The sequence below is a fragment of the Hipposideros armiger genome, unplaced genomic scaffold (assembly GCF_001890085.2).
Source record: "Hipposideros armiger isolate ML-2016 unplaced genomic scaffold, ASM189008v1 scaffold_11, whole genome shotgun sequence".
Lineage (NCBI taxonomy): Eukaryota > Metazoa > Chordata > Mammalia > Chiroptera > Hipposideridae > Hipposideros > Hipposideros armiger.
Window position 1 is genome coordinate 284,607 of NW_017731361.1, and position 18,298 is coordinate 302,904.

At 46.5% G+C, this 18,298-nt stretch overlaps 1 protein-coding gene across 2 annotated transcripts in view; it reads right to left on the reverse strand.

Moving 5' to 3' along the window:
- The window catches only part of SPOCK1 (SPARC (osteonectin), cwcv and kazal like domains proteoglycan 1), a 511,698-nt gene that overhangs the window by 274,305 nt on the left and 219,095 nt on the right, over positions 1-18,298 (reverse strand). Inside the window, exons 3-4 of one of the 2 annotated variants that reach the window (XM_019660993.1) lie at positions 9,440-9,448; positions 4,192-4,237 (exon numbers count right to left, since the gene is read on the reverse strand). In XM_019660993.1, the coding sequence (XP_019516538.1) occupies positions 4,192-4,237; positions 9,440-9,448 (55 nt within the window). The remainder of the gene's footprint in view (positions 1-4,191; positions 4,238-9,439; positions 9,449-18,298) is intronic. The other variant, XM_019660985.1, reaches the window with a different exon arrangement.

Consider the following 18,298-nt stretch of genomic DNA (forward strand, 5'->3'; position numbering starts at 1 on the left):
GGGGGAGGAAGAGAGGGAGAGGGGGAGGGGGAGAGAGGGAATTACAACTCTGAAGGCCCTGAAAGGGGAATGAAAGAAGAAAGACACCCTGAGGGGGAAGGGAGAGAAGCAACAGGAAGAGGAAGCTAACCAGGAAGAGGAGGGAGTGAAAAAGATCAATTGCTTACTAAAAAAAAAAAAAAACAGTTATCGAGCATGTCCTAGATGCCAGACACACTAACTCCTTTCATCCTCTCAATGCTTTTGCTGTTGCCATTTCCCGATGGGGAAGCTTAGAACCAGGGCAGTTAAGCAACTTGCGCAGAATTATACAGCTACTAATTGGCAGAGTCAAGTTCTAAACTTGGGGAGTCTGACTGCAAAGCCCAAGAACGCATACTGCCCTTGGCCAAAGCGTATCCCAAGAATACACTGCTCTCTCTGGGTACCTGATAGGGGTGTGTGGAGTGAAGAAACAAAAGCATGTGGTCAAAGGCAAATTTGGAGAATGGTAAGTTAAATGGGCTTCTTCACTAAAAGACTTCTGAGAGCTTTCGAATTGCTAATAAGCACTGCGAATCTCCAAGGGATGAACAGAGTACATGTATGAACCAAACGTATTTGACTAGGGACTTGTTTTCTTGGGGAAGCATCTCGCTGGACCAGACTCCACTTTCAGAAGCATAAAGTATCTGTTCAACCCCCACGCTGTGCTCCCAGGTTTGCCAGGTCCAGTTGAGAAAAGGTACCGAGACCCCACTCAAATCACCCCAGAGCCCTACAAGCCTCAGCCACCCCCCTACAGGCAGAGGACCTCCAAGGCTCCCCCAGCTCTCCTGCCTAAGACAGGAAACTACTGGCATCCGCCCCTTGCCCTCTCAAACTACACAGCCTGCCCAGCTCTCTCTGCAGTGTCCATCTTTGTGGATTTCACAAAGGAAATTTCTCACGTGTGTTAATTGTTCCTTCCAATTCTGAACACCTGTCTGTCCCTTCTGAGAGACTTGGCATTAAATCATTATAATCAAAAGGCTATCCTACTCTACCCAGACCTCAGAAAGAATTCCTCCCTGAAAAGCCTGAAGTTGGTGGCTGTTGTACGCCACTGACAGAAGCATTAACAATTCACTTAAAGATAAGGTAAAAGATATTTTCAGGCTGGTGGAAGCAGGCTGACAGGTAAGGCCCTTTTCTGATGAGTGCCTTGGAGTCAATTACACGATAAGTGCCTGTTCTAGGAAGCCCTGTTGTTCAAAGCTCAGTAAATATCCTTAAGCAGAGAGAGCAATTACAGGTAAGTAACTATTTCTTGAATACAGGGAGTGTCCTAACTATTCATACCAACACCTGAGACCATTAGGGGCTACGGTCACTTCAGAGGTCAACTAGCAAGCTGCAGGGTAAGTCTGACCACCTGTGACAGCCAAGTTCCACAGCAATGACCCGGCAAGGGAGGAGGAGCATCATTTAGCAGGTGTCTTGGGTTCCTAATCACAGCTGTTGAGTCAGCAAACTAAGTCCTCTAAAATAGTGCCCTCGTCATGTCACTCCTCTGCTCAAAAACCTTCTGTGGCTCCCCACTGCCAACAAAACAAAATTCAAACTTCATGGATGGGTATGGGACATCCTTCACAACCCACCTCAAGTCCACCTTTCTGGCTACACTCTACCTGAATCCCCACGGGCAGCCTCCCTTCCCCTTTCCTTCCCTTTCATGTCAAGCCCGCTCCACACACACCTCCACCACGAGGCCCCGTCCCCTTCTCTCCTGGCCCATACTGGTCACGTGCAACTCTGAAATGCTTTCAACATGGCCGGTTTCTACAAGCTGCAAGTTTCCCCCAACCACAAAACCACCGTAACCATGTTCAATTCTGTTTCAGCCGAGGAGGGGAAATGGCTTCTCCACAGCTGACAACTTCCCCTGGAGTTCAGCCATTCTCCTATTTTCTGGAAGATGAAATGCTCTACATCTTCCAGGCCTGTGGTTTATATTTCAGCCAGCAGTGTCAGCACTGATACAGTCACCTCCCATTTTTATTGAGCAGCACACAATGTAATTGATGACATCTGCTGGGGCTGATATTTTAAGTAGAGGCTATTCTCGGCTTGGTGTCCTCTCCCCCATGGCTCTGTGTATAAATAGCCAACAGTAGCAGCTACACCTGAGGTACAAAGTGGGGCTTCTTGGCTAAGGTCCTCAATTATAGCCCCATAAAGTCAGATGGTTTTCTGGGAGGATTTATGTAAGCAGATCCAGCTTTCAAGCCTGCACAGCTAGAGAAAGAGGGGGCAGGGCTGTGCTGGAAATAGTTGCCATCATGCTTTGGACTTTTGAGTTAAGCAGATTTGAAAACGGTGTTCTTTTGGGCGCTCTGAGTTTTTGTGTTAACTCCTCAAATCAAGGGAAGCTCTCGTTTAGATCCTCAAGGGGCAAACGAAGCCCACCATTATGTGTTACCTTTCCCATGCATATGAATAACCGTACAAATGTCTTCCCTGGGTAAAGTGTTTGTATTTGTTTGCAAGCCCTGGGGAAGAGAAAATCTGGCAGTTATTTAGGCAACATTTGATCCTTAGAGGACAAGAACATATTTCGGGTTCTGGGCTAGAATCAGTTCACTGCCACCGTCAGCTGAGGTGCCTCCATAAGCAAAATCCTGGTAGGCACGTTGGTAGAGGGGCATGGGTGCCAGGCAGACAACATGCAGCTCTGTGTTCTTCCATAATGAAGGCATATCCTTTCAAATGGAATTTTTAGAAATTTTGGCCATTTTTGACAAAAACTTTCTAAACTAAATTACAAATACCTTCCTATGCTTTAATGTGATATATTGTGATGATTCAGTCATTGCTAAAATTGTAAAAGACAGAGAAGCCCTTGGAGGCCACTAATATATGTCTAAGCCCAGCCAGATGTTCCAAAAGGAAGCCTTCCCAGGCACCTGCTCCCTACACACGAGCACACATGGTAAGCCCCCCACTTACAGACTCAATGCCTTCCCACGAACCCTAGGTACAGCCATAACAACACACCCCACTGCAACTGTCAACTGAGTTCTTTCCTGATTCCCCACTCTGGGCTCCTCCAGAGCAGGCCCCACAGCGTTTTTGCTGTATGCCCAGAACCTAGGTTGGTGCTTGTACAAACAACGGTAGTTGAATCGACATTTGAGAATGAGCGAATGTGTGTATGTATGAAAGCATAAAACGTTGCCCTGTTGGAAGGCATGAGCTCAAAGGCATCTGTGGACATTTTAATACCAACTCTGCTTATAAGAGAACCAGAGTCCAGAGAGAGAGAGAAAGAGACACCCATTAAAACGACAAATGAGAGGGTAGAAAGGGGCGCCATGTTGTACGTCAATGCCTTCCTTGCCTTCTTTGTGTCAAGTTTACCATCATGATCACATCAAATACTCAGGCTGCTGCACTGAAGTCACCCCAGCAGCATGAACCTTTGAGACTTGCTGGGTAATATTTTCCCTCCAAGTTTCAGCATTCATTGAATATCCATGCTTGAAGTAAAATCTACCATCATTTTCAGCAGCAAGGTCTGTGCCGCCAGCAGCAGCCACACATGGAGTCCTCTCTGTGTCTTAAATAACTCACCAGAGGACACTGGTGGTGACTTACAATGGCCATCAGGACACTGGCTTTCTGCTTGCTGGTGGGAGTGGAAGAGCTCTCTGAGGACCCGACTTAAACCCAAGGGGTCAGTGAGCCAACTCTGAACCAAGTTTCTATTTAGAAACCATGACAAAGTTTTTCTTTTAACAAACGAAATATCAGTGCCTTGGAAAGCTTCCCGGGATTAACCTGTTTCTGGAAAGAAAGTTTCATTTTTATGGCTCGTGTGAATTGAGCAGCATCTTCAGGCATAATCTCTCCCATGAATGAAATCAGCCCAACAATGCACCAAGTCAGCCTGACAATGATTTTACTCTTTTGTTGTTTTGTTTTGTTTTAACAAAGGCAATCAATGATTGTTGTGGTCAATTCAATTAAAATTTCTTTCTGAATCCATCTTAGACAATCTCAAACAAATAACCAATTTGATAAAATAATTTCTATCACCCCAGTCAATTCAGTTCCCCAAGTCAGTAAAATAAGACAGCTGGCTGGCCTGTGTGCGAACTGTCACTCTACATGCAAGGAAGGAAAAATGAGATAGTGCTTCCCATAGAATATACAGCAAGAAATATCCTTTACCTTGGTCAAAGGGCTTGTTGGGGTTCCAGTTTCTGAAATAATCATCCTATATAAGGAAAAAAACATAGAAAACGGAGGTCAGATTTCAGGAAGCTTCTCACATAACTGCATCAAAAGCTGCCTTCCTCCCCACCTCCCCAAAACACAACAGAAAACACTAATAGCTTAGAAAACTTTCCCCAAACAGACAGACAGTAGCATGCAATAAAACATAACAATTTACATTTCAAATTCTTGTCTTTCAAACGGTACGGATTAAACACTGGGACGAGTGAAAACATTTCAGCCTCCTATGGAAACAGCACTGCTCTCCTTGGTCTGACAGGTAAACCGAGACAGCTTCTAACTGCATGGTGTATTTTCTAGCAACTATTCTGCAGGTGAGGCCTGGCTGCTCTCACTGATCATTCAGCCTCTCTGTTTGTAACAGCTGACAATTCAACGGTCGACATTTCTTTAACGTGGAGACATGTAACTTGGGATGCCCAGTTCAGTTTTCCAGCAATCACAAAAAACCTAAGATCAGAGGGCCATCCCAACGCTGGCATTAACCACAGGCATACATGTAGCATCATACCATTTGTTCTGGGTGTGTCAAGGAAAAAAACCAAAGGCTGACCAATCTGGTTGATTCATAACCGTGTCTTCCTTGCATGCAGCTGGCATCAATTTATGCCCCAAATTGGCTACACACTTCATTACTTTGAAATTGCAAGGGTCTGGGTCACTCACTCCTTTGTAGTTACATTTAATCTCTTCCCCAATTCTAATAACCCTCTCCTTGTAAATCACCATTGTCCACTCTCTCTAGCCCCCAAGCCATCTCCCAGCTCCACTGCTCACCTGCACACCCATTGTCAGTAAACCTGAACAGTTTGCAAGGTGCAGTGGCTTCATCTATGTATGTCATCCCGATTTTTAGGGCATGTGCCCATTTTCGGTTTTCTCCCGACTATACCTGTATTATTTGCTATATGTGTTTTGGGCAGGTGATCTGCATGCTGCAGATGGTTTCAGAAAGCTGTCCAATTTCTCTTCCAGAGAAGTTAACTTACATCAAAGTGCACAATTAGTTTAAATTATTGTCCATGCTGTCTCCTGCTGCAGTTTATCTCTGACACGATCTCCTGTGAATTTTATCGGCCTCTGCGTCGTTCAATTACCTGGCTTTATTAGATCCTTGTTGAGTTCACCTAAGCCCTTAAGTAGATTTTAGAAAACTGGATTTAGAGTAAAATCAGAACATATTGCTTTTTGGGCAGTGATTCCATTTTCCAGAGCATGAATAAACATGACCAGGTTCCTCTGGGTCCCGATGAGTTGCCATTAAATTATTTTTAACTCTGAGGAATTGGCCCACTCAGCTGTGGTTTTAATTTTATGGTGTCACTGGCCACCTCGCCCAGCTCATTAGGAAGTCTCTGATGTCTGCACCCTGAAATATCACTGAGAAAGCTTCAAACGATCCCTCTGCCACATCTCTCTCTATCTATGACTTAAAATACAATCTCAATCTTTGGAACTATGTAGCTTAAAACTCAGCAGCCAGCATTAAATGATTCTAGGTTAAGGGCTAGATGGTCCGTGGGAAATTTAGCTCCCGAATTCTCAGTTTGATGGTCCTAGATACAAGCCTGGTGTCAACACATTCCGCCATTCATGGGGCAAGAGAAGAGATAACCCAAGATGAACTCATCTTCACCACTGGGGGAAAAAAATAACAAAATGCCCATCCTTCCAACTGTGGTCCATCCGTGCCCTCTTCACATCCAGAGGACGGCGTCATGTCCAGTGGCAACGTGGCATCCAGGAAATGCTTTCTACTTGAATACACTGTTCTAATGCAAGCCCTCAGAAGCTTAGGATGTGTGTCCAACATGTCACATTCTCCTTGATGTCAAAGAAAGGTTTGAACAAGTCTCCAGAACTGAATATTCCCTAATGATTGCAACAGCCTTTCTAACTTGGATGGAATCTGAAGCATGCTCCTGGACCTCGTCACTTTTCCAGGCTAACTGTAATTGTCATTTTTACAAATTTCTTGGGGGAGGAGTGGAAATCATAGTTTTAAATATAAAGCCTCTAAAAGCAGATATCTGCATTGGAATATCTGAAACCCATTGAAATGTACAATAGTAACACTGCCTAATTGCTGCCAAAATGTGAAAGTACACCTTGAGCGAAAGCTCATTATTTAAATGAGTCCTTCAAACCGCCCCTTGCTCAGCAAGGCCAAGCAGGGAAAGAAAATGATTCCTTGTATCTGATTGTTTTTGCTGTCTTAGAAAAGTAGATTGCCAAAGCAAAAACCAGTGAGCCACGAGCTGATAAAGCCTTGGGTGTAGCTGCTTTGGCGGCAACTGAGAGAGAAAGCCTGTATCAAGGGCCAAGACCGTGGACACGCGGGAAGCACTCTGGGCACCACAGCCCCTTTGGGGGAAGGTCACTGGGCCTGGGGGAGGGGGCTTCCTCGTGGCCATTCTGCAGCAAAGCTGAGGATGTGATGCCCAGGCCCACGGATCGCCCTTCCATACTGTCCTAGCCAGGTCTGATGGGCGGGCACATGTGGCAGGTCCAAGCAGGCCAGAGCAATATCCATCGATTCACCCTGCACCTGTGGGAATTTCTGATGAGGCGGCATCCAAATCCATGAGGAAAGAGTAAAAAGAATGCCTCTGCTAGAGCGTCGCCTCCTGAGAATGTGCTCATCCCTGAGTCCAACTGAACCATCCGGATGCTCAAAGGACATAAGGACAGATGTCGGTGGCCCTGAACCAACACTCAGTGCCAGAGCTGGTCATTTCCTCAAGGCCTAAGATCGGGGGGCGGGGGGAGGAGAGTGTTGGAGGGGGTATCGCCCCACACCCCAGCTCTTCTCTTATTTTCTATCTAAATAAAAATATATAGCGTATATTTTATGTTAGACTAAAAAAAACAGTTCTGCTGACAGTTGTAGCCCTTTTCTAACAGGGATAATCCCCACCCTGGAAAGCCGTGTGCCTGCCCACACACCACCTCAGGGCTGCCCTGGATCAAACTGTGTTTCTGCTGCGTGGACCCCAGGGTCCCGTCCAGATGCCGGAAACGTGGAGGGCTCTAAGAGTCCTCGCCTCTGATCTTCCCTAGCCCAATAAAGTTGTGGCCTGTTAAAATTCAGGCTGTGTTAAAAAACATGTCAGATGTGTGAGAGCAAACTGGCTGAAAGCAAACTGTCTCTGTCAGAGGTGGCCTCTCAACTGGTCATTTTACCATCTAGTGATGAAGCTGTTAAAAATGACTTGCAAGGACCTCAGCAACAGTTAGTTTTTAAAATATAAACCTAAAGAGGATGATGTGGATCCAAATATAATTATTTGCTAAATGCAGTAACTCCTCTTCGTGCGTAAGACAGGCTGAGGAGGAAAGGGTGGCAGTGTTATGACACACGTCTGTTTTATGGGCTTCCCTGCACAGTGTGGTTATGTCAGACCTCTGCTGGACGGGCCAGAGAACAGTCTTCCTCTAAATCTGACCCATACGAGGAAAGGCTGGTTGCACGTCACCGTGCCACTTTGTAAATGAAAATTACCCCACTCTTGAGGGACTGCTAAAGCCTGGATGAACCTATAAATTTAAACAGAGTCTCAAACTTGAGCATACTGACTTATGTCTGAAATCATGAAATATCCCAGGGCAACATAAAGTCAGAGTAAGAAGGCATAAAACGTCAGCATAAAGATCACAGTAAGAAAGTGACAAATTGTTACATGTCTAGGAAGAGAAAGGAGGTGATGCTGGTGCTAGAAGGAGAATGAGAGGCTGGCATGGCTCCAGTTTTTTTTGTATTCTCCATGGCTGATCCACATAGGTAAAACCATATTTCTTCACTTATCTCGCTAAATAAATATCTTACTAGCATAATACTGGGCCCTGTGAAATTATGGGCAACCAGTAGCTGGTACAAAGGAGCCAGGTTTTCAGCTACTTTAGAGACATTCATTGTGATAAGCATTCACGGAAAGGAAACCTGTTTAAAATATATACATATATAACATATTGTATACTATTATACATAATCAATATTAATAAGGCCATATTTATCAATGCATAACTTAATAAAATATACATGGACACATACATTCATATATACCAAAGAGCATTCTGCTCTACACAGCATCTTGCCATAAAACCTTTAAGCTTCAATAACATGAAATGATGCAAAAATATTCCTGCTATAATCTGAGTGATTATGTCTCTTCATCGTGAATGTGCAGAACCAATGAGGAAGTCTATGGTTCCAGCCCATTTTGGATGGAAACCTGAATTTTCCTTCCATGGTCCCACAGCCCCAAAATGGCTGATGCAATTTAGTTTGATGATTCCCCAGGGATCTGCCTTTCCAGAGGTGCTTATCTCGGCTCCAAAGATTGTCAAAGCCGACTCTGATGAAGACATGGGTGGCAGAACCACATGGAAACCATTTGTGAAGTCCGAGCGCTGTATTCCCGCTTCTGAAGTTGATGTAATAGATTATCTACCTTATAGCTTCGGATACTACAAATCAAAGACATTTAGCTTACATGAAGCAGATCATTTCTTCCTCATAAATATTTTAGCTAAGTTATTTGAACCTGCAGTTTCATTGGCAGATCACCTGAGATCGTACAAACTACCAGCCTAGGAAATAAATGGGGGCCTCATTTATCTCAACCAGGAGTAAGTAAGAAGCCCACAGTCAGTCCTGGCCAGAGTGCGTACAATACGAGTAAGCTGCTCTGGCTTTAACATCTCTGTATCCCCGTGAAATTTCCATAATTGTTAGTGGTGTGTATGTAAATACAGGTGGGTATATGTGTATACACACACTCTGAATCACTTTCTTCCTGAATGGAGCTACTCTTTGATAAATTGGTCTGACATTTGGTATAAAGTCCTGCAGGCCTCAGACAAACTGATTCAGAAAATAACAATGTCAGTTGCTCTGCTCTTTCAATAAATAACCCACCAGTAAAACACAGATAATAACTGACAGTCATCCTTGTACTGTAACTAATGAGAAAAGATAAAGCAGCAAATGGACTGTTTATATGCATTTGATAAATTGCATCCCCTGAATATACCATTGAAAAATAAATGTGTGCCGTGCTGGTTCACTGAACTAAAACAAATATTTACCACTGAGATTTAGGATTTAGAATGAAATTTACATTTTATTTGGCAACTATGTCAATGCTATGTCTGCATAACAGTTGAAAAGTCAGAAACCTACCTCAACTTCCTGAGTACGAAAGCATTATAAATGAGAAAAAAAAGTAAAAGAATCATATCAAACAATAGGAAGGAAGGCAAACATTTTTGATAATTGCATCAAATTTTCATATTATCATAAAATTGGAAAGGTCATAGGCAGATATTTTTCCCTTAAGTCACCAACCATCACTCCCTTGAAAAAGTCCCACCATCCACTAAATTCATGGGAAAGAACATTAGGTTATGGCGGGGGGGGGATACCTGAAGTGGGGAGAAATATAAGTATGCTCTAGTGATCTACGTCATTACTGCCAAACAGCTAGCAAAATTATGATTAAATCCACCACTCAGTCATGATTACTATCTATGAGAGTTTCCAATGAACAATTTCCTGTGCCATAGGTCCAAAGGGTGAACTTCAATAAAAACCCCGAGATGATATCAGAGAACAGGAGTAATACACCTACATTTCTGCAAAGAAGTTATTTTGCCTTGCAGCTCCAAAACAGCTTGAAGGGAGTCTAACACCTGAGAAAGGCATGGATCTATGGTCTCAGAAATACGGAAAATGAACGAGATTGACATGGCGCCTCCAAACACTTAAGGGATTATAACCACCACAAAGGGCACCCTGTCCTCAGGACCGTCTGTCTGTCCCTGTCCATCCAAGCTGGGGTGGGGGGCAGGAGAGACCCGCTGATTTGGCCTTTTCTCAAAGAGAAAAACTGAGTCTGAATTTCCTTAACCAAAGTATGCTCTGCATATCGCTTTTTCTCATGGGAAATGAATGGGGATACGACGCTCCACTTGTCCTCTGACCAAGACAAGGGGTGCCTCCGCAGACTGAAAGCCATCCATACCCGTGACCGCATTAGCAAGATTATTGAAATGTCTGCGCTAACCAGGGGCAGCCTTCTGAACATCCTGGAAAGAGAGAAACAGCCAGTCCTATGGGATCGAAGGCACAGGGGACACTATAAACAGGACGGGCACAGGGGCAGATGTGAGTTTACAGCTTGCCTCTAGCACGCACCAGCTGGCCTCGCACAACCCACTTCGCTTCTCTGAGTTGCAGTTTCCTCATCCGTCAAGGAAGACCACTGCACCTACCTTGAAGGGTGGGTCACCGTGATCTGTGACAACGTGACAAAGTGCGTGGTATGCTACCAGGCGCACAGAATTACTCAACAACTGAAAGATGTGCACTTTTGTGTCCATCTGCAGAGGTTTACAGTCCTGAGATGTTCCAGGAACATGGACAGAAATGGGCTTGGTAGAAATACTAGGTTTAAAATTTCAATGATGTGAATTCTTGTGCATGTGAACCTTATCAAGTGGACCCAAGTGAAGGGAGGCGAATTGCACCTGGGAAAAATAATCATGAAATATTTTAAATGCATGTAATTGCGTTAGTCTCACACACACAGAGTGGCTTAGGCAAAAAATTCAATGAAATCTGAAAACTTCAGCTGCAGGCACGTCTCTGTTTAAAGGTCAGGCTCCCACTCTGTAAGATTTAGTGACCCCGTCTATTAAAAATAGAAAAAAAGATAATACTTGTACCACAGAGCCATTTCGTGCATCTAGTGAGGTGTTTGGAACCATTGTTAGGTATTACATGTCATATTACATACATATAATTACAACTAACTATACCCTGATAAGGGCACTGGGGCTGCTCTGAACAGGGACCATTTCTGTATAATCATTAATTTAAATGTAGAAAACAGATGGAGAAACCCTGAAAGGGTCTATCTCAGTGGCACACCAAACAAGACCCTTGCCACCTCGTAAACCTTTACTTCATAGAAAATAGAAATTATACTGGCCTGAGGTCCAGCCTCACCCAAGTACCACAAATTCCAAATTAATTAGGTCCTATCATCTTTCGGAGAATGCCACTCTTACCACCACCACCCCCCGAGGCTGGCAGGCCTCCATAAGCATCCAGATGCTACCTTTCAGAGTATAAAGCACCGCCTATGAGCTATCACCCCACCCTTCCTCCCACCCATCCTTCATCGAGGTGCCGACCACAGGGATTGGGGAAAGCAGTGGCTCTCATCCTTAGCTAATTGCTGGGGTCACTGTGGGGCTTTCCAAACACTAGGGCCCCACCCAGGAGATGCTGACTCGGTGCTCTGGGTTGTGGCCTCCACAATGGGATTTTTTAAAGCTCCCAGATGATTCTAATGTGTAGTTTCACTGGCTAAAGGGAGCCACATACTAACTCAATTACAGCGACGGAGAGGTGACCAGGGGACAGTCAGGGCCGCCACAGACAGCAAGCCAGGTGCAGCCCATCAGAGGCCTTCTCCCCCAGCTTCCAGAGCTTTCCAGAGGTGTCTCCATCTTCCACTGTCAGGTCTGCTCCTCGAGGCTTCCCCAGCTCCATCTAACCAGTCGCCCGGGGATGAATGCGGGTCTCCGGCTGTGTTCCCTTCCTTCCCTTTGCATTGACGATGACCAAGTCCTTTCCTGCTCAATCCTGGATCTCTCTCATCTCCCATTTGTCTGCGCACACACACAGTGTCTCCCTCAGTTCAGGCCTCCTCAGCCTCCCCTCAGGTCACCACCATGTGCCCTAACCAGCCTCTGCCTCCCTCCAGCCCTGCCCAGGGTGCTCGCCACATTGCTCCTATGGTGCCTTCTGAAGGGGCGCTCTGGTCACATCAAGCCCTCTGCTGCTTCCTTTGGCTCCCGGACTAAGGCCAAGCCCAGAAGCAGCTTACAGGACCCTGCGAGGTGCAGCCCCTGTTGGGCCTTCCCGCCTCCCCACGACCACACACCAGCTCACAGGCCTCACTCCAGCCATAAACCAACTACTTCTTGGCCCTGCAACAGCCTGCTCTCTCTTTGACCCCTGAAATACTGCACATGCTGACGCTTCTTTGCCCAAAGCACCCTTCCTCGCCCCTCTTTGGTTAATGTTTACTGTGTTATCAAACCCCAGTTTACACAATGCTTCTCAGGGGCACCCTCCCCGTCCCCAGTCCCTCCACACCTCAGGTGTCTCTGCTGTGGTGTCTACAGCCCCCTGTGCTTTCTCCTGAGCAGTGACCCTCCCACACTGCAGCAGCTGGCCACTCCTGCAACAACCACACAGAAGACCAGGGGCTGGGCGTCTTCACCGCCAAAACATCCAGGACCCAGGACAGCACCCGTTTTGCACCAGGGACTCAAGAAGCATCTATTACTAGTACTGAATTCAGGAATAAAGGGAACAATTCAACCTCTGCTGCTATTTGATGCCAGTGCCTTGGACTACAACTCCCCACCTAATCCTCTTTGACCCAAAATCACAAGCTCTATGATCAGGAGGTTTCTGAAGAAAGTGAAATGGTCAGCTCCCTAGGGGTGACCTCAAGAGGTGAAAGTACCCAGAACCTGAGACCAACGGGGATGGCATTGGAAGGTCTGGGAGGAATCAGCCGAGCTGTGCAGGAGGCGGACAGGTGGCACCCTGCCCAACACCCTCGCCCCACACCTACTGAGGCCCTGAGTCAACCAAGGAACAGGGAGACTTCATGACCTGGCTCACCACAGCTGAAATGAAATGAAATGAAATTCAGGACTTGTTCGAATCAAAAAGTTGAAATCAAATGAAATAAAGTATCGGTACCATTAATATTAAGCATATGATAAGAACAGCAGCTACCATTTTTGAATGGTTAAAATGTGCCAGGCACTGTGCTAAGCCCTGTGTGTGATTTCACTGAACCCTCAAACTAACCCTCTGAGACAGGCACCATCAGCACCCCAATGGCATGGTTGGGGAAACTGAAGCTGAGAGAGATGAAATTACTACCCAAGGTCACACAGCTACTGAGAAGAAGGCGATTTGAACTCAGTTTTGCCTGACTCCAAAGATCGTGCTCTAACCACCACACGCCACCACCTCTATGGCACTCTATGAAGGGAGGAGCAGTGAGGTGTGTGAAGACTGGAGACTGGACACAGGACAAGGGGCTGGCTGCCCTGTGAAGATGCTGGCAGGAGGTGCCAAGGGATGGGAGACGAGCGCACAGACCAGATACCTCCCAAGAGGCCCTCTCTACCACTGCCGTGACTTAGCGTGTCTCACCTCAGCTTTTCCACCCGTGAAATGGGCGATGAAAACACCTGCCTCACTAGGTCTTTGTGAGACTGGACAGCTAGTCCATCTCTCATGCGCCTGGCTCCAGGAAAGCAGGCAGGACAACCTGCCTTTCTGACTGACTCCAACCCCAGACGGCACCCTGGCTTCCAGAATCATGGCCACCAGCTCCGATGACAGCAGCCTCAGGAGTCCCCTGCCTTTGTGTGCTGTCTGCCACCAGCACTCCCTGGGGCCCAGTTCAAAGTGGAGCATCCTGTGCCGACATGAAGGCACGACATGGGAGAAAATGATGGCTTTGGCACCAGCCATCGCTCCGGGAACCTACAGGCACAGACTTTGCATGAAATGATCATCAGCGGCATGCAGCGCTAGGCCTGCTCACGTTTCTCCCAGCCCTGCCATTCAGCCTCTTCTCTTCGAAGGGACATCCGGGAAGGGTGGCAGTAAAGACTTGCTCCACTATGTCCCCAAGAGGCCCTAGCAGCCACCCTGCCTGCCCTCCTCTGCATCCTGAGGGCCTTGGGCCACTTACAGGTGCTACTCACCAAGGCCCTGGAAATAAATCTGGTCAAGGTCTTTGGTCCACATCAAGCCAGTGGCGTTACAATCAGCATCTGGGAGGGCTCATTTGAAATTCGCAATTTCTGAAGTGACATGTCCCCCATGGTAACAGGTAACCAGAGTGGGAAACACTCCGGAGCCACAGTTTACTTCTACAATCACCAGCAAGGCTTCCATGGGGAAGGGTGGGCATCCCCTCTCTGAGGTTCAGCCACCGTTAAAACTGGGGCTCACCAGGAGGGTGGGAACACTCCTCTGAGACTGACTGAAGACTCTCCAGGACCCCACTCCCAAAGGCTGCTGGGCCTGAGAACACTCAATCGTGGAGACGAGCTACCTTTCCTCTCACCCCACAAGCACTGATGCAACTCTGTGAGTGACAGAACGCAGTCTTTCACCCCCAGCCCTGCCGAAAAGATGCCTGGAGACTCAGGAGACTTGGAGAGGGGGCGACAAAGCACTCCAGGCAGGCTCCACACTAGGGAACTGGCTCACTGGGCCCCTTGGTCCAGTAGATAATGTACTTACGTTATGTGACAAGATGGAGAGCCCAGGAAAGTGACAAGAGTAATGTGTGCGTCCCCTAATGGTAGCTCAGCCTCCACTGCCCCCACTACCGGGGGATCCATGGATGCGTCTACTCCATGAACGTGTGGCTGTCCTATTCCCTCCCAGGGAATTTCTACTGTCTGGCCATGCTTTTTAGGGCCTGGGTCACCCAGAGAGAGAGAGGCTGACGCTGGCAGAGGCCCGAAGACCTCCATGCCGGATGAGCCGTGCAGACTTTATCTGTAAGCTCTAGGAGCCACCAGAAGGCTTACCTGGAGGTTGACACCATCAAGCTGGTATTTTCTGAAGCATGCTGGGCTCTCTGAGTGTGGGACAGATTAGAGGGAGCGCACGTGAAGGACACCAGAGAAGAAGTTCGTTCCACATGTGCACAATAATCGCCGATGGGAAGTTCGCTATATATCTGTCCTTGTGCTATGAAAAGATATGAGTAACCCCCAGCCCTCACACTCAGGAAGTCCACAGTCCGACCAGGGAAGAGAGGTCCAGAAATGTAAGCAGATAAAGCATAATGTTACCTGGTGATGTGGTCATTGTAAAAAAAAATAATAATAAAAGCTACAGGAACACAATAGCCACCAACTACACCTGGGAACCAGGGAAGGCTCTACTGAGGAAGTGGGTGGCACTCAAGCTGGGTCTGGATGGACAGGGAGTTTTTCAGGCCAGGAACAGGCAACGAGGTGGGACAGGGCAGTGCAGGCAGAGGTACCCGCATGAGCACCAGTCTTCGCTGCGACTGCCCTCAGCTCAAGCAAAAGGCAATGAAGCTGAGCCTGGGGGCAGCCACGGAGACCAGACAAATAAGATACCTGCCAGCTTTACTCAGGCTCCCACAATGCTCAGTCTGTCCTCTGCTCTGGGACTAGGAAGCTCTGTAGCTGCTGTGGCTGGTTGTTGGCATCACTACACTCTATCCACTCTAGCTAGAAGGCTGAGTAATGACACTATGTCTGGAGAAGCCACACTGGCCCGTGGGTGCCACCCCAGAGACAAGAGCCAGCTCAAAGCCCAGCCCTTCCAACCACATCAGCAAGAGTTGCCATGCCACCTGTTAAGGACGTGTGTGAGTCATCAAGGACCACAACTGGAACCAGCTAGTCTGTGTGTCTGTCCCTCTCTCCATCCTGCAGAGACATATTGCCAGCTTGCTACACCTTTCCTTTATTAAATAATTAGACATCTTTCACTTTGGAGATGAGCCCCCTAAGAAAAAAGGCCATGCCATGTGATCGGGCCCTGGGAACCAGGACCCTGGAGGTCCCCCTCCCAATCCCCAGTCAGTGAAAACAATGATCTTCCTCTTGGTCTCACTGAGCCTTTAAAACATCCCACTCCTGTTTGCAGGGGACAGGGTAGGCAGAGGAGGTGAGGTGAACAACCAGGAGGGTTCCCTGGTACCCATCTTTGAAAACCAAAACCCTCCAGGGCAAATTTCTCAGGTGAGATCATTTATACAGTAACAAAATGCACATCAATAAGCACATACTTATTTCTTGTGGAGGAGCACTCAGCCGGCAGAATCCATGTAGTACTTTTATTTTTACACTTTCTTTTCATTTATTATTTGAGGGAATAACAGGAGCGTTAATAATAACACTGCAAGTCCCTTCCAGCTCTAAAATTCAATGATTCTAGATATGCCAAATAATAAATCAAATATGCCTGAAAGCTCTGTGTAAATAAAGTAGGAGCAATTTTCACAGACAGGCAAAGACTACAATGTATTGGAAGGGTCCAAGGCAGACCGAAACAATAGGTGCTTTTGCTTTAAATATAAGGACCTAACACGAACACAATCAGTAATTAAGTCCTAGATCTTTGAAGTCCCTTTCCTACCAACTTACCGACATTAAACAAGAGTCCCGTTGGGGTTTTTCACACGATGCTCAGAGCAACTAAGAGAGAATTTCTTGGAAAAAAGTTCCCAAGGTCAAATTCTTTAGCCAAAATACCTTCTCATGAGCGTTAGAGACTCCTCAAAGAAAGTCACATGTAAAAGCATAGGAAGAAAACAGAAGAGCAAAAAGAGATCGCTTCACCGACTGTCAGCGTCCAGAGCCCACCTCCTCACAGGCCTACGAAGAAAGAGGCGGCCAGGCCACCGCCACGCATGAAGCCACAACAGTATGGCTACACTGCAGGGGTGCTAGGTCCTGGTCATTAAAATTGACTTCATTTAATCGGTTGCATGGTCACATTTTCTAGGTATCTGAACTATCCTTAAAGAGTGCCCATGACCCCCTGTAAGAAGCAACAACAACAACAAAAAAATACAGAAATGAATTAGAGAAAAATCAAAATGGGACCATTGGTTATCAACCATTAGGGGAATACAAGAGTTTTCTTCCTGCTTCTATTTTTTTTTTCAATTTTTTTAAACAATTCACCTGGATCACTTCATGTATTTGTATGTTGCTGACTCATTCAAACATTCATTCATTCGTTTGAAGTCCTATGGGAGAGGGAAAATGAAGACAGCGTTATCCTAACATTAGTCAGGGAGACTCTAGCCCCGAGAGGCGGGATCAGTTTTACAGGAATTTACACAGCACTAAAATCTGCAGCATAAGATTCATGTGCGCCGACAGCTAAGACTGAAGCAGTGGGAGGTGAATGGGAAGGGCCTCTCGAGCCATGACCTAGGACAATGACTGGAAACATTTCCAGGCAGCTGAATGGAACCACAAACCATTATTATTAGCCTGTTTCTGGGCTGACACACAAGGTCACCATTCATTTATTCCTCCAGTCCTGGCATGTCTGCTACCCTATTAAGGAATGAAAAATCTGGAATAAGTGGGGGGTGGGGGCGAACCTCAGCTCACTCACCCACGCGCAGCCATGGCCCCTGCCAGACACATTCACAAGGGCCCAGAGCTCACAGTAAAAATCATACATTTACCCACAAGGTGCTGACAGCTCCTGCAACAAACCCAAATTGTGGCTTGATTTAATAAGGCATCCGAGGCTCAGATACCTCATCTGATTTGCCAGCAGGACACACAAATCACAGCTAGAACTGGAGACACCTTGTCAGAGCTGCCTGCTGGAATTATTTGGGGACAACACTGCATGGGCTACTTTGGTGTCGCCCATCAAAGCCTCATACGTCCATTGCTCATACCTCTCTTCTCACAGAATTCAGCTCTTAACCCAGCTTGGAGCTGAAATCAATGGTTCTGCTTCCCAATCGGAAACATAAAAAAACATAAATGCCTATGGCAGCTTTTTAACTGATAACTTCTCTTGGCGTCTGCACTGCCTTTGCCTAGGAGATACTGGGCTCGAAAACAATTCAATTCAAGCCTCAGATTCCTCATCTGCAAACGAGGCGAGGGTGCCTATTGACCAGGATGACTGGGAGGATTATCTGAGACATATGCAAAATGCCCAGCATGGAATATGCAGCCCACATGGGAACTGCATTTTTAAATTGACCTCAGTATACAAGTATCCTCTGTTCTAAGCTGGTAACAGAGTTTAAAAAACAGACCACTAGACTAATGGTTGCTAGTTGGGAGGTGGGTGGGGATACGGGAGAAGGGGAAGGGATTAGACAGCATAAATAGGTAACTACAATATTGCCACAGGGGTATGAAAGACAGTTTGAGGAATATAGTTAATAATGTTGTAACTATTTTGTAA